Source organism: Odontesthes bonariensis, chromosome 20 (assembly GCF_027942865.1).
Source record: "Odontesthes bonariensis isolate fOdoBon6 chromosome 20, fOdoBon6.hap1, whole genome shotgun sequence".
Classification (NCBI taxonomy): domain Eukaryota; kingdom Metazoa; phylum Chordata; class Actinopteri; order Atheriniformes; family Atherinopsidae; genus Odontesthes; species Odontesthes bonariensis.
In genome coordinates, this window is record NC_134525.1 from 21,122,398 (window position 1) to 21,138,943 (window position 16,546).

The following is a 16,546-nucleotide window of genomic DNA, read 5'->3' on the forward strand; positions in this document are numbered from 1 at the left end:
CTCTTTTTTTAGACATCCTGGCATCAAATTCAAAATGGAATAAAGCTATCATAAATGTAATCATTTGCAAATCACAGCGGTGTTTTTTATCCTTATTTTAAACAGTGTTCTAACCTTTTCAGAAACACTATACATACATATACTACATGTCAGGTGTCTTTTTTTTAGCAGGATTTCTGTTAATCATTTTCCATTCTAACTTAATCCCTTTTTTCTTTACTGTTGTAAGCAATTAATTGTTCACCCTAAACAGGCAAACATATTGATATCAAAGTAATGTTAAGTGGGAAACTACCTTATATTCAAGTTGGTTTCTATGAATGTTTCCAGGAATAAAAAAAAAAAATTAAAACAAGACAGAGCAGAAACAAACTTACATCTGAACGCCATAAATTATCCATGATAAATCTTAACCTACATTTTCCCTACATCAGCTAAATATTCTATCAACTTCTACGGTTCCTCATTAAAAATCAGTTTGAACAGTTGCCAAAAGTTATACATGCATGGAATAATTGTTGCATAAACTAAACATAACACTAGACTCACATCAGGAATGTCAATTACAATAAAACACACTAAACTTATCATCTTGCCATGGGTACACATTTCATTGGCATAACCTTGATGTGCCTTTTTTGCTGCCGTGGCTCTTTTTCCCTACTGTGATTCAGTGCTGAGAGTTACCTGCAAAACACTAACAGCTCCTTTATTTTCCAGGAGAAGACCAAAGAACGAAAACCCCATGAGAGCTTTGACGCACTAACCGTGACCTCCCCAATGAAACTGGCAGCTTACAAACTAACTCAAACACATAGCAAGGCCACATTACAGCTGGTCGTGTTTAGCTGGATGCCCTTTATAAGTGCATCAGTACCTTTGGCATTGGAAAGCGTAGCTTGGCCAGTTCCATGTCGCCAACCAGTGGGATAGTGACACGGTTGGGTAAGACCAAGTAACTGTAGATTATGTCTTGAATCAGGCTGTCGGAGAAGCCGCTGTGAGGACAAGAGGGAGAGTTGAGAGAAGGGAGGCAGAGGAAGATAAACAGAATAAAGCAATTAATTATTCAAAAGATAGTAAGAGTACCCTTGGGTTATAAATGCTCTCTTTGATCTCAGTTTAATATGGTATATTTCTGTTTAACATGTGATAACAAAGTATGCAAGCTTGAGTCAGTTGGGGCATGTTTCTGCTGCTGGCCAGCAAACCTCTCATGCTCTAATTGATCCACTGATGATTCAAGGCTGCATGTGGATGACAGTAACAACGAGGGAACCGAATGAATTTACCAGCAGACTTTCCTTTATTCGTTTAGCTGCTGAGGCACAACTGGAAAACTGCAATCACTGCTAGAAGAAAATGGAATTACAGTAAATATTCATCAGGCTGTGTTATTGCTGAGGGTGTCCCTTCAAGACATATGGGTGTCACTACAGAGGAAGTGTCAATATATCACGATGTGTATCCTGATCGAAGATGTAGCTTGGGGATATCTACTGGAAGGGATCCAAAAATAATCTGGAGTCAGTACTCCACTAATCCAAAAAGAAAAACTTTACAAAAAGGGCCACAGAAAACACTCGTTGTGTGAGAAACAACAACATGGCCAGGCCACAAGAAGCAGAAATACAAATTTACTGACACACAAGCTTAAGAACCCTGTCCCTGTGCTTCCTACTTCTCGACTCATGTAGAAAATTGCAGTAGCTAGGTAACAGCCTACATGCAATTGGTGTTATCAATTTATGATGCCTGTATTGTTGGTGTCTTGTTGAAGTAGACCCAGGGTATTTTCATTACTGCTAAAACCATAAAAATCCAGTCACAGCACTAATGACTGTGCTGAGCAACAAAGTCAAAATACAGTAAACTCAGGGGTGCCAACACAGGCTTTCAGCCGCTGTCTTCTGCTCTCTAGCTGCAAAAACAAATCTTACAACAGAAAAGACATACAGCCTCCAAGCCACTCTGGTTAAATGGCTTACACAGACTTTTTTCTGCAGGCTACAGTGTGACTATCTGGCTTTTTCTACATTTTAGCCCAAACACTGGTCCGTGAACAGCACAAGAGAGGGCAAAAGACTCGAGCATATTACATGAGAGGCACATGGAGACCTGTCTCAAAGAGATTCTACATGAAAATAACCATTATGACAAAATAATATGTCCTGTTTACCTACAGCAGCATGCAGGATTCATAAGAGCTTCTCCAAAGCGGGAGCTGCATGCATTTACAAGTGGCATAAGAGTGGCAACTTAATTAGATACTCATTACTCAACCTGACTCGACCAAACTTTATTTATTAAGGGCTTTTCTAGCACAAGTGCAACACAACGTGCTTTACAGAGAAAAAGTAACACTCAAAAAAAAACACAAGTGTACAAATTAAACTACACCTAAAGGATTAGAGCTTAACATTTATAAAAGCGTTGTGCAGACAGTAGCACAATATAGCCCGGACAGGAGAGCTGTCACTCATAGTTTTATACTTTAAATAAACTGTTACACAGCAGCTGCCCTCAGCTTGATTCCTCAGTTTCATCCTGACTTTTTTATTTCAGTACATTTCAAGTCTGACTGCCTACAAAATGGACATATACAGTATTTTCTACCCTGTCTATTATTTTCCCATTTTTTCTGCTGAAATGTAAACTTGATGTCTCGTTATGACATCAAGATGAGTCCACTGTAATCAGGAAAGTAACAAGCAAAGCAGAGCTGTTTCTGGTCAGACATTTTAAGCTGCTTTACCACATAAAAATCACGGAAATGTGTGTCTTTTTGGGATAAAGAGCATGTGAAACTTTTAACCAGATTTTTAAAATAATTAACTAGCTTATTAATGCTAGCTGGCTATAGCCTCGGCTAAAGCTACCTGCTTTCTCTCTTTTCCTACGATTGAAAAATGCTCTTCGATGCTCCGGAAGCTTAGCTATGGACGAAAGTCTGCGGTGATTCTCAATAATTCCTTCAAGCTTTTGCACCTTTCATATTTGTTGCATTTTTGGCAAAGAGCCTGCAAGCTTTGTTTCTGTTTCTTCTACTTTTCTTGGGCAGTGTGCCTCTTTCCCCTTAAAATTACAAATAGTTACCAGCATGCTCAGCCCCAACTCAAACCGGCAAACACAGGCCACAGGCTAACTTATCCATCGGACTGAGAGGACATCAGTCAGCACAGAGACCAAACACTGGGTTCTTTTATGTATTTTCATGGAGCATGCATGTTGGTTTGCCAAAAGAGAGAACTAGTTTCTACACGTCAGTCAATGCAGGTGTAAGAAAATGATAATTAAACAGCAAAGAGTTCCCTGGAAATTCATGTGGGCACCATTCCAGGCAATACACTCAAGGACTTGAATCAGTTCCAGTAACAAGGAATTTAATTTAATATAAATGCCGGTGATTAATTACATCTTTTCTATTTATAACAGGAATAGGGGTAATGCGCTTATTTTGGGTAAAATAATTCCTAAGAGATGGTGAATTTTAAGGTTGTCCTCAGATTTAAAAGAAAAAGAAAAAGAAATCGGAAATTATTTTAAAAAACAAACACTTTTGGCTCAACACTGAAGCATCTCAGACAGCACATAGACCAGACTACTTTGTTTTATTTCTGGAGCCAGGAGAAGCATTCATTTGCTCGATTCTCAGCTCATCTTTTAGTGAGGCAGCATTACGACTCTCTGGTGGCAAACTGGTCCGAGCTGGAGCTCATCTCAAACCGAGAGCTCAGGATGTGTAAAGAGATTCCTGCTGCATCAGCGCTTGTGGAGGCATTTCTGCTGAACCCCTGCCATTAACAGCGGAACACCCACATGTCGCAGACTAACAAAAGTAAGAGTTTTATATTATTCATGCTAGGATTCCAGTGCTGACTGCATACACACACCTAAGGCTTGCAGTAGGCTAGCGTGTGTTTTCACATGCCTCTGGGTGCCATAAAGGATGAACGATTTGTTAGTCTGTCAGTCCATCGCTTCAAATCAAAATTAAATCGCAACTAAATTGAACTTAAATCTATATCTATTTGTGCAGACATTCCTTGTTTCCAGAAGATGAATATCAGTGGTTAATGGACTTTTTCTCAAGCACAGTTAGTTAAATAGTGTCATATCCGCTGAATAGATTGGCACATACATTGTGTTTGTACAGGTATTCATGATCCCCACTACAAGACTACAAAATGTTTATGCGCTCACTTGAGATAGTTTTTGTATGTTTCGAAGACGACTTGATACACATCGGAGGGAATGGAAATAACTCTGTGAATCACGTGTGACCTGGCAAAGATTGAAATGGCGTGACTCAAGAGTTGCTTCCATTCGGAGCCAGGAAACAAAAAACACATGACTGACCGGCATAGTCCCCAGATATATTTGGACTTAAGACTAAGTCCACAGATAAGCGTCTCATTTGCTAAACTTTTTTTTTTGGCGGCTTTACAAGACTTCAGAAACGAATCACTGATAACTACTTTCACCCCTTTGGCTCATATCAAGGCTAAATGTAGCACTTTAATGGGTGGGGAAGCCTTGGGGGACAGGCCCTGCGCAGTTTGATTCCTTGCACGTCACTTCTGGCTGTAAGAATGTGTTTAACGACCACGGCTAAATGCTGAAATTAAAGCTTCAAAATGGTAGACCATATAATCAATGGACGGTCTATAAAGGGACTTCGGTGTAAATACAGAAAAGGTTCTGCCTTTTTCAACAAATATTATCATAAAAAGTGTGTATGGTGCTAATAAGCCACTTTTAGCATTTTAAAACAAAAATAAATAAACTCTCAACTAAAAAGCAGCATGTTAGTGTTTGCTTAGAGTCTAGAGTGTAGTGATTGTGACTGTAACTTAACAACGGCCCAATCAGACAGATCAACACATTGCTGTACAGCCAAAAGTACGCTTCAAAATGGAAAATGACTCACAAATACTACACATGAATAAATATTTATGATACAATAATAACTAAAGGATTTAAGAGAGAGAGAGCTCCCCACCAGCTCCAATGCTAAACACACCCACATGCGCGCACGAGCTCAGTGGATTCATTTCACCTCTGCTGAGCAGTAAACAGGAGCGCCAGAAAGAGACTGTATAGTGGGCTCTGCATGTGTCAACAAGTCTGTCCACGCGCCTGTGATATTTGACAAGCAGCTGTAATCCCAGAATATCACATGGAGTATTAATGAATGTGTCACTTTCTAAAGGGTGTGAATAATGTGCGAACCCACTCAAGATGCTAGCAACTCCTAATCAGCTCTCATTTACTCTTTGCTTACAAAGCAGCCTGAGGGGAAGAGACACTTGTGAGTGTGATGTGAGTGAGGCCATAACGTAAACAAGAATGAGGAAACAGTTCACCAACAAAACGTCTCTTATCTGACCTGTTCGGGTTCAATGAGACCATTTGCTTACAAGCAGCTGACAGAAAAAGGGCAGGTTTATCTACTTTAGAACAGTTTGGCCGGGTTATAGTAAGAAGAGCAAGGACACCTGAGACATCCATCAGGTAAAGAAACTAAAAAAAATGCTTTCAGTAAAATGATCTTCCTGAACAAAACACAAACAGGTATCCCCTCTGATTTCTTTAATAATCATTTTTCTTTAAAATCAAGAGACCATAAAATAAAAATGTAGCTAATCGTCATTTCTCTTTGAGAAAATACGTCTAAAATAAATGTGAAAAAAGCCAAATCATATTAGTTTTACACCAGGAAAGTACAACAAGATGTGTCCAACTTACAACTAAACACTGCAAACAAGTAATAACCCAACAAGTATCTTTGTTTCTCTTTAAAAACATGAAAAGCAAGTTGGAACTGACTTACCTGAGCCCAGGAATGTCCAGTATATTGGTGAGGCCAGTCCAGTTTATGTCCAGAAGCTAGAGCAAAAAATAGGAAGATACCCATGGGTCAGACTGTGAGAGCAGTGTGTGAACAACTTTAAATGGATTCAGACACTTAACTTTATTGTTTCCTGCACCCAAACTACATTTGCCACTCGGTTTCTTGTTTTCTGGCCAACTATGTTGGCTGATTAATAACAGCAGTGACGGAGTCCTTCCCAAGCAGCTGCAAACTCATGTATATATCTATCAAAGGTTTTATAGATTAGCTGCTACAGTTTTGGCCTGACAGACTTTTCCTACTTCATATATTAAGGCTTATTGTTTCAGCTTTGCACTTTGTCCTTTAGCCAAACATGAAAAGTTTTCCGCTTTTTGTTATGTTTCGTACTGATTTTGAAATTAATTCAATTCATCTGTTTCTCACCATTCTAAACAATACATTCTCCACGATGACAAAGCAAATTGAGCATTTGCTCAATTCATCCAAAATTAAAGACTTTATCTTTATCTAGAAACTGCAAAGTGACTGACTTCAGGAGCATCCTTTCGTTCAGTGGCCCTCGAGATGATTATACAACTTGAATGAGAGTCTACTTTTGCCTAATGAACATACTTAAGAAGGCACACGCATGTCTTTATAAGGTTTCACACTTGTTGGTTTGCGTCAGAGTGAAAATAAGCTATGAAGTCGAGAGATTTGTGCTGCGAGACGGGATTGTGTGTCGAGGCTCTGATATGGGGAGGAATGCAGGAAAAATTCCAAAACAACAGAAGCCTTCATTATCATAAAATGAAAGAAGTTTTGAACCACCGACAGACTTCCAAGATCTGCTTGCCAAACTGAGTAAATCAGCGACGAAGAGCCTTGGTTGGGCATGTGAGTGTTTTGACATGACACTTGAAAAAAAACGATAACTGTGTAAATCCATCCTTTCAAAATGTATGGAAATATGTTGTTGACTAATGACAATGGCAGATCACTGACACTCCCCATCCAACCTGGTTGAGTTGGAATTTTTCTGCCAAGAAGATTGAAGGAAACTTGTGCAAAAAGGTGTGCAAAGCTTGTAGAATCACTTCCATGTAGAACTTAAGGGGGCCATCGCTGCCAAAGATGCTTTAAACACTATTTCAATAAATTAAAAAAACAAAACATTTTTTTTATTTTTCCATAGTGGAGAATTGTATGTAGACTGATGAGAAAACAAGTTAACTGGATGCATTTTTAGATTAGTCTGAAAGGTTTGGGTGAGTCCAAGCTGTTAAATAAATACTGCGAGCTACATTAGCTCCATGAAACCATAACAAGAAATGTGAATCTCTGCACAGAAATTATTACAAATCACCTGCTTAATTCTTCATAAAAGCAGCAGCGGCCATTCTTGTGCCTCATTAGATTTTAGGATAATGAGGTCAGGGACTTTTCCAGTGTGAAAAGTCATTTACATGTTATGGTGTATTCCAGCAAAAACCGAGCAGCAAGTCAAATCTAATGAGAGTATAAAAGTGAAAATAAATCAAAGAGGTGTGAATAGCATGAGCTGTGACTGGGGAAGATGGCAGATCCAGCATCTCAGTGGGCTTTGATCTGTTCCTGCCTCTAAGCTCAGGGAGCTGTTGTTTTCTTAATGAGCCTTCCTCACCCTTCTTTTCGGCCCAATCTGCTCACACTGCAGTAGATACACTGAGCGCTGCAGGGAAGAGGGGAGGACTGTGAATGATGGGGGTTTATGGTATAGTCAAAAGACTCATACTGTTTTGAGGAACAAGGGTAAACTCAAATACAAATATGTATATATAAATATACTGTGAACCTTTTCGAGACTAAACTAACTGGATGGAAGGAGATATTTTCATACCTCATGACAATATTTGTAGGTTATAGCCGATCCAATGTGTGGGTTTCCAGCTTCTCCGTGTCTCACACCACTGTCATTTTAATAACTTTAGACAATCAAACTTAGGAAACACTTTGGCTTCCTGAAAAATAGTTTGCTGTTGTGCCGACACCACTGTCTGCAGGCACTCAATCTCAGTACCCATCCCCTATACTTTAATGAATATGCCTCTGGGTCCAATAGCCAATATTGTGGGCTTCTAGTGAAGTCAGCACATAACTAGATGACGATAACCGGGCCTAGACTTACTGCTCCCCACTCTTGTTGTTGTTTGAAAGCAATTAAATAGGACAAAATAACTACAAATGGAAACCAGAAAGCCTCCGGTACTAAAAGTCATGTCCCTACTCTCCAGATTCTGCATATCCATGTGCAGATATTTTTTTATAAAGATTACTGTTCCTCAGTGTTGGTCAAGTTACTTTTAAAAAGTAATTAGTTATAGTTACTAGTTATTGCTCCCAAAAAGTAATTGAGTTAGTAACTTAGTTACCACATTGTAAAAGTAATTAGTTACTCAGCAAAGTAACTGTGGCGTTATTTTTTGTGTTCTATAATGCTGTTATGTTCTATAACATCTTTAACATCAAATATGTTTATATTAACTGATTGAATTCATTCAAGGTAAACACAAGAAACTTGTGCTAAAGGAAAAAAAAAAATGAACCAGACTCAGTGAATATTTCCCTATACTCCCTATATAGAAGATATAAAAACACTAAATAAAGTAATTTAGAACATTCGGTATTTATTTGAACTCAATAGATTGCAGCCTGCCTATGATGCATAGAAATAAATTAATAAATAAATTCTGACCCGAAAAATCGAGTGTTTGTTTTCGAGTGGCTCCGTCTCCTTCTCTGGGGCTCACGCTAGCTGCATTTGGGCTTGGGGTTGGGTTAGCAGCTGTAGAAGCAACAAGTGCTTCATATTCGCATGGGTTGATGTAAGGTGCTTCATTAGATTTGAGTTACTTGAGGCAGACGTGGATAACGTTTTTTTCCCTGGGGCATAGCGTGCATGTTACATACACATTGTTGCCTTTTATCTCCACGGGTAAGAAGTAGTGCCAGTAATTCCAGTTAGAGAACGCTACCTTTGAACTTCCCTGGCTCGTCGCCGCTGTCTTGTGTGTGTTTAGCACAGCCCTTTTACAAACAGCCGTTTCGCTTCCTATTCGCCCCATTATACAAAATTTGGCTGCAGTTCAGTTGATTTTGTCTGGGGGCGCTGACGAGCGAGTGCAGAATGAGATTTGCCATAGGGCTGGCGCTAATAACTCAAAAAATGTCCCCGCTAGCGGCTGAAACCTGAAAATATTACTGTGATTTCTGACAGAGGGAAGTGGATTTATATCAAAAGTACAATAACCTGGGAGTTATAGCTTTCTGTTTTCTTACAGGTCTGGCATTTGCGAGTCAGTCTCCGCTAGCATCTAGCTAACGGAATCTGAAGAACGCACGGCCATCTGCCTAATTGAGTGGTATGAAAAAGTTTGGGCACCCTTTTAGAAAATCATTTCATCGGTTTATCTCTCGTTGAGCTTTTGAAGCAGCAATTTCATTTCAACATATGTTAAACCATAGGGAAAGACAAACATTGCAGTTGTGAAATCGTTTTAATAGGTGTAATTCTCTCAGATTACTTATCTACCTTGTATAGACAGCCTGATTCACATCTATTCATACATTTTCAATGATTGTAAAATCTCAAGATTGGTATGGCCATTTCAAGACATTGTACTTGTACTTTTGCATCAACTCCTGGTTGAATTTTGATCAAATGCAATGCAATCACTGTCCTGCTAGAAGCTCCAAACTCGGCACAGCTTAAACAGCTTAAACTTTGTGACTGACTAACATTCTCTCGAAAAATCTGCTGATTTTTTGAAAAAATTAGCAGAGCCCACAACTTTAATATGCTTTATAGTACCTATTCTAGCCACGCAGACCCATAACAGGATGCACGAGCTGAAATCTGTAACTATTTGAGCTAACACCTCTCTGCTAGCTCAGCGCTAGGAATGACCATGCCGTAAAGTGATGCCACATGCGTGACGTCACTCGTGATGCAATACTGACAATAAATGTGTATTTTAAAAAAATATAGTGAGTCTAAAAAATAAAACCAAGTGCCGTTTGAAAGGATAATTTATCCTGCCTTTAGGAAAATTAAAATGAAAAAATATAAAAAATTCTATCCAAAGCAATGGCTGCATCTAAGGTGGATCTCATAGTACCACATTCATTCTGACTGCTCTGCACTGCTTCGTTGGTGCCGCCCTAGAGTGCAGTACCACCCGGAAAAAGCCGCCAGCTTTCTCTGTCCTCATACATAGAAACTCTCTGGTGTTTAGCGCGTGCAGTGAGACAGCGTGAGAGGGCTTCCGCCCACACAGCCAATCATCATCGCATTTCAACGGTGTCATCATCCCCACCCCTGCTCTCTCCAGGCAGCATGCAGCTGATGTGTAGCCGAAAGCCTACAACCAAATTGCAGTAACGCGCCACTTTATATTCTCAGTAACGAATCCCAATAACGGCGTTGTAACGATGGGGAAAGTAATTAATTAGATTACTCCGTTACTGGAAAAATAACGCCTTTAGTAACGCCGTTATACTTAAACGCCGTTACTCCCAACACTGCTGTTCCTCAATGTGAAACTACTGCCTCGAGATGTTCAACTTTGTTAAAGTTTAAACACTGGAAACAAAGAGGAAGCAGTGAGCATCGCTTAGACAAAAGGTTAAAAAATCCATTCAACATCCCACATGGCATCGCCACGAGCATTATAAATGCACGACATGACTAACACGTGTCTTTTGCTATGTACACACGTAGCCGGGTATTTTTAAAACCGAATATTTCCCCCCCTCCGTTTATAAAATAATTTGTATCCACATTACCTCGTTTTCGAAAAAACACCTTCCACACATAACCGAACATCTGCGTTTTCACCTGTCTTGACAACCCAAATGCATTTGCTGTTTTGCGCAATCTGCCCTCGTCAGCTAAATAATAAAGTGTGCACGCAATTTTTTTGAGCACACTGACAGGTGATCGCATGACAGTGGACTGCCCCTCGATATGAGGACGTAATAATTCCGACAGCGACAGGAGTGAGGACCGGGACATGCGAAATTGTCACGCCATTCCTCTGGGAGTACGACTTGGGCGTGTAAAATCAAGGCAGTAAACAGCTCCTGCACAATAATAACCACCACAGTTCTCAAGGCATCCATGCTTCTTCAGTTAGCAAAGGTCGCACTTTAGACTTCAAAGCAGATTTGTTGTTGTTTTGGCGCATATTGTGACGTTTGAAAACGCAAAACTCCGGTTATCTCTGTCTACACGCAGCTGCATAAACGGAGTTTTCAAAAATCTTCACTTTGCCCGAAGTTTTTAAAAACATTTGTTTACGATGCGTTTTTATGCGTTTTCATGTGGATGACAGGTCCAAACGTAGAAAAATATATTCGTTTTAGCAGATACCCGGCCGGCTACGTGTGGATGGGGCCTTAGTTTTGCGTTTTGCTGAGAACTGCTTTCTTGGCTCATGCATGAAAACTAGGCTAGCAGGCGTTTTGTAGCACACTTTGAGTTGCATATGTCACAAAGCTGGTGTGAAGGCAGTGTTGTCACCAATCAGGGATCATAAAATTTAAAAATCAAACTCGTTATTTGACACCTTGCGCTACCAGTATTTATGCTAAGATGTCTCCTCCCTAAATTCCAAAGTGTGAGGCAGATTTGCTGAAGTTCTTTTCTGTTCCAAATTCTACAAAGGTTGTACATCTCTCTTCATATAAAGCAAAGAAAAACAGGAAATTCTAATTCTAATATTATCTGAAAATTATGTTTCTTGTTTTGATAAACAATCATCTATGTAGACTATCTTTAACAGAACTAAATCTTACAATCTAAAGATCTGAAAATGTTGAAATATTATTTTAATATGCCAGACATCATTATTTTGGACACTATGAAGATTGATTTAATTTATATCCAATATAGTTAACCTACACATGATAATAATAAAGTAATAATCACGTTTGTGGTGTAAACAGTCCCAATAGATCATTGAGTGCAGTAATCGGCTTCATCTTTCATCACACAAACTGTTTGTTCATCTGAGCCGCAGTAATAAAATCTCCTTTGCGGCCTCACTGCAGAATGTGTTGCATCTTTTTATTTACACTGCACTGAGTTGCATTAGAGTAAGAACACAACCCAGACCCGGCTAGGACCTTTTAAGGTCTGGAAATGTTTCTGTTTCATGTGGCATACAGCGTGTATTCTTGCATGTCAAACAGAAAGTAGGACAATGAGTTATTTTTATCTTCTTTTTCTCAACTGCAAGAAATTGCTTTTGACAGTTAATTTCCTCCCTCTTCCAGCAAACCGGTTTCTCGTCCAAGAAGACTGGGTTTGTTTACATAATGGTATTGAGTCATGATTTACTGCCTGAAGCTGCTTCTTCCTTAGCCTCCCATAGTATTGTAATATCTCCACCTTGAGCTCTAGCAGAGTGCCCGAATTAGAGAAATCTACCAAAGTAGGTCTGGCTTGATCTGCAGCTATTTAAAGCACTGCTATAGCTCCACTGAGTCCTTCCATTTGTTATAAATCGGTCAAACAATGTAAAGCATTGCAGCTGTGGCTCTGCAAAGGGGTTGAACAGGAGCATCGGTGGGACGTGCACTGGAAAATACAGGCAAATCATGTCAGGTGATGCAGACAGTTTACGCTGTAAGAGCACAAACAACAAAGGGAAATGAAATTAAAGTAAGCTCCAAACTGAGGCTGTAAAAAGCGATTCACATGTGATTTGACTCGTGAAACTCAAGATCCAATGAGGTTCATTTCTGGCTGTAACGGGCAAAAACATAAGCAGAGGGGAAGCAGCAACTTGTTTATGAGGTGTGATATCATAACATTTTTAGAAAAATTGCTTTTACAAAACACTCAGACCCTGTTGGGGTATAAAAGCTATTCAGAACAGCAGGATAATGGTAGTAACCTTAGCAAAAAAAACATTTATCTAAAACAGCAGGAAGAAAGCACACAGTGCAGCATGTTTCCTTTCTGAATGTGGTGTGAAACACTGAATCTGTCACTCTGTGGTGATGGAAAACGTTTAGAAGGTACCTGGACTTGTATTCCAACACACAGATCCAGTCGAATACCTTCAACCGTCATCATGTCGCATTCATCCAGACTGCAGTGTCATTATGACTTCAGCTGTGAATCTATTTATCCGTTATAATTGAATTAATCTGCACCCTACAATGAGAATCGGAACTTACTGGCTTCTTGAGGAAAAAGAGGGACAGAGCTCCAACAAGAGGCATGTCCCCTAGCAACGGCTCCATCACCACTCTCAGCACACCATGGATCTATGGAAACACAGGAGGAACACACTCATACACAGATACAAACAGACATCTAAAGAGAGCTCACACCCTTCTGGCCCTTGACATTCCTCAGCGGTGGAGCTGTCAGAGCAGAAACACATGACAGGTTGGAAACTCGATCACTGCCCAACTTCACACCTGCCAGAGTCATCCTCCACCTTCTACATAACATATTATGACAATTACAAGGATTATAGTATTGGAAGTGCTTTAGTTGTGTCATGTGGACACCAGCTGCTGTGATCCACAGGAGGGAACAAAGCCTGTCAGACATATTTATTTTGAATCTTTATTTCTATTTCAAGGACTGACGGTCAGGAAATGTTGTCCGAATCAAACCGTGTCCGAAAGGCCTATACAAATAAAGCTCTAGAAACTTATATAAACAAAAATTCTTCGAATGCCCTTTCCCCAAAAGAGATGGGACACATCAATGGCCACACCGACTTGTTACAGTAAGGGCATTCATTCACACATGGGTCACTGTTCTGTTAATGTTCCACGCCCCTCATTCGGACACGCCTTTGAAAATGATTAAAAGTGCCACAGTTGGCGCAAAAAGTTTGTGATTTACGTTGAAGTGCCTATTTTAAGTGCAGTATAATATAATTTATTTATCTTTATTGAGTCACAGATTTTTTGCAACAACATTTCATATTGCTATAACAATGAGGTAACACGGAGGAGTCTGATGGAAGGAGATGAAAAAAACACTTCTCGACATGTTTAAGCTTATTGAACAATCAGTGTTAGAATTATGAGGTTGTACTTGTACAAAAAACGTTGTGGTTAACAACATGAGAAATGCGCTGTATTCACTTCAGCTGGAGTGCACATCATGACAGTTGTTTGTTAAAGGAGAGGCTAAATCACCACAATAACACTGCAAGTACTTCTTGACTTAAATGTTTCTCATAACAACATGTAGTTCTTCACAAAAATTCACATCGGGCTAACAAACATAGAGCATTGTTTTTTAGGTTGTTTAATTCTGTCGGATTCCTCTGAACAGCTGATCATATGGCAGATTAACCCACTGCTTCTGTTAGCCTGTCCATTAATGTGAGCAAAGTAGTTCAGACCTGTACCATGTTGAAAGCAATGTGTACATAATACTACAGCAGGTCCAACCTAGTCAGATAGCTTTCTCAGAGAAAAGCACTCGGGGGTAATTCACACATGACATCGACACCTTCAGTTGCCACCAGATTAATGGAAACAGTGCTTGTGTGAGAGGTACTTTAGTGTTGGAAAAGCCGTTCCACAGCAGTAAGTGGCACCACATTAATTTTTCAAACTTCAAGTTATTTCTGTGAAAAGTTCAGGATGAGACATTATTTCCTGGAACTGAATACTGAAAAACTGATCTGTCATATTAGGAGCTGTGAGATGAAACCAACTCCTTAGAAGATGACACAATATAATTTTATATCCTTAAGCATCAAAGAAACACAGACAAGGCCTCATTTTGGTGTAAGAAGAAACACACAAAAATGTGAATTCCCACTCACGACACCCTGAATTTCCAAGATTTAGCCGTCAAAACCACAGTTCCGTTGTGCCCTGGTGTGCAATGACAATAAAGTCTAATCTTATGGTGTGTATTTAGCGCAGTATTGACAAAGTCGTCACTGGTAAAAATAATGGCTCAAAGGCAGGGAGACCTACACCAGCCACTGACAAGCAGAGAAACGAATAAATAGATATTCAATAATGGGTCAGTTCAAAAAAAGAAAAATGGCTTCACCTTAATGCATCTTTTGATTTATTAGCGGATTTAGAAAGCTTTTTCGTGGTCCACCGCAGTAGTAGTCCAACCACACAACAGGATGATATTAAAGCTAAGATAAATGACCAGCAGTGTTTAACCCCACTCCTCATAAAGCCCTCACTAATCTAACCGCCTTTTCTCGAGTCAAATGCACCTGCTCTGTGCAATGTAAACCACCTCAAAGATGGACGGAGCCTGGTGTCTCCGTGATTCATAATAAGATGGAGAGATGCTCTATCTAGGTCTGCCTGAGTTACATAATAAGGACAGTGAGCAACAAATGTCTCCCAGGGGAAGACCTGCAGCACTCAGAGGAGGAGCGCAGATTGCTCGTTCTGCCTGTTGTTCCTGTAATGCAGCACACGGGGGCCAAGGGCACGCATGGAAAACATGCAGAAGTGTTCATGGTCTGTTCATTACTCGCAAAAAAGGTTCAAAACAAAGCACTGTGTAAAGAAACAGCAAAGTCCGTCTATAATGGAACATTCATATGGTTCTTTTAGGCTCAAGATGAAAAAAAAAGTGGAAAACTAGCATGTCACTCCAAAATATTGAGTTAAATTTGGATTGGGAAGTTTGTGAACCCTCAAGACCAAGAGAGCTGTTTGCAAAGGCATAAAGTTTATTGAAAGTATTTTATATACATTATTCCATGACTTCAACCTGAGCAGAATAGGCTTGTATGACAAAGGTCCACCTCTAATTGTGTTGTGATATGATACCATCACCCGTGTTTTCCATATTATGCCTTTCAATTAAAATCATCACGTGGAAAGAATGTTCTACAAGAAAGAAAAAGCTGCTGTGGTATTACCTTCGTTGTTCTGGTATCACTGTATATGCTATCAGGAAGAACAAGGCTGTTCATCTTCATCTACAACAGCCTCGCAAATCAGAGCCAACAGGACAGAACTTTACCTCAAGTCACAATGTCGCTTTGAATCCAAAACTTCAAGCTGCTTTTCTGACCACAGAGACCAAATCTCAAGGCAAGTGAAAGTAGTTCAGTAAAGTGAGATACATCCAACTAAAAGGAATTTCCTCACCTGGATACTCTTGATGCCGGCTTTGCAGTAGTAGCGTTTGATGTCCACATCAATTTCAGTGTTGCCAACAAAGCTGAGAGACAAATCACTGTTAGGATCATGAGAGTTACAATTCTATTCAAACAGTCCAACATGGTTATACCATGGTAATACTATTCAAGATCTACATTCTTTTTTCAGCTAATTTATTTTAACGAGTCTATTTTTACTATTTATCTCTTTAAGTGGTAATTTGTCTGCCAAGGTCAGTGTCAAGTTGGAGGTTTGGTTTTACTGCACCGTAAAATGCTAAACGGACACACCAACTGATCTCAGCTTTGCTGTGAACCACCCTACATGGAACCATTATAATCAAAATGAATATCCTAAATAGTCTAAAGAAATCCATATTGACGACTCACCTAATCTGCAGGTCCATAATGATCTGTCGCTTATCCACATTTTCTGTGTAAACCTTCACCCCATTGATCCTCAAGGGCTAGAAAATAACAGAAGGAACCATTATGGTCAATCCATGCCATTAACACTACACCAGCACCCCCAACCCTCCCAACCCCCACA

At 39.7% G+C, this 16,546-nt stretch overlaps 1 protein-coding gene across 4 annotated transcripts in view; it reads right to left on the reverse strand.

The window, feature by feature from the left end:
• The window catches only part of esyt2b (extended synaptotagmin-like protein 2b), a 38,310-nt gene that overhangs the window by 14,284 nt on the left and 7,480 nt on the right, over positions 1 to 16,546 (reverse strand). For all 4 annotated transcript variants that reach the window (XM_075452347.1, XM_075452346.1, XM_075452345.1 and 1 more), the window contains exons 4-8: positions 16,387 to 16,463; positions 15,986 to 16,058; positions 13,061 to 13,150; positions 5,834 to 5,889; positions 878 to 998 (exon numbers count right to left, since the gene is read on the reverse strand). In XM_075452347.1, the coding sequence (XP_075308462.1) occupies positions 878 to 998; positions 5,834 to 5,889; positions 13,061 to 13,150; positions 15,986 to 16,058; positions 16,387 to 16,463 (417 nt within the window). The remainder of the gene's footprint in view (positions 1 to 877; positions 999 to 5,833; positions 5,890 to 13,060; positions 13,151 to 15,985; positions 16,059 to 16,386; positions 16,464 to 16,546) is intronic.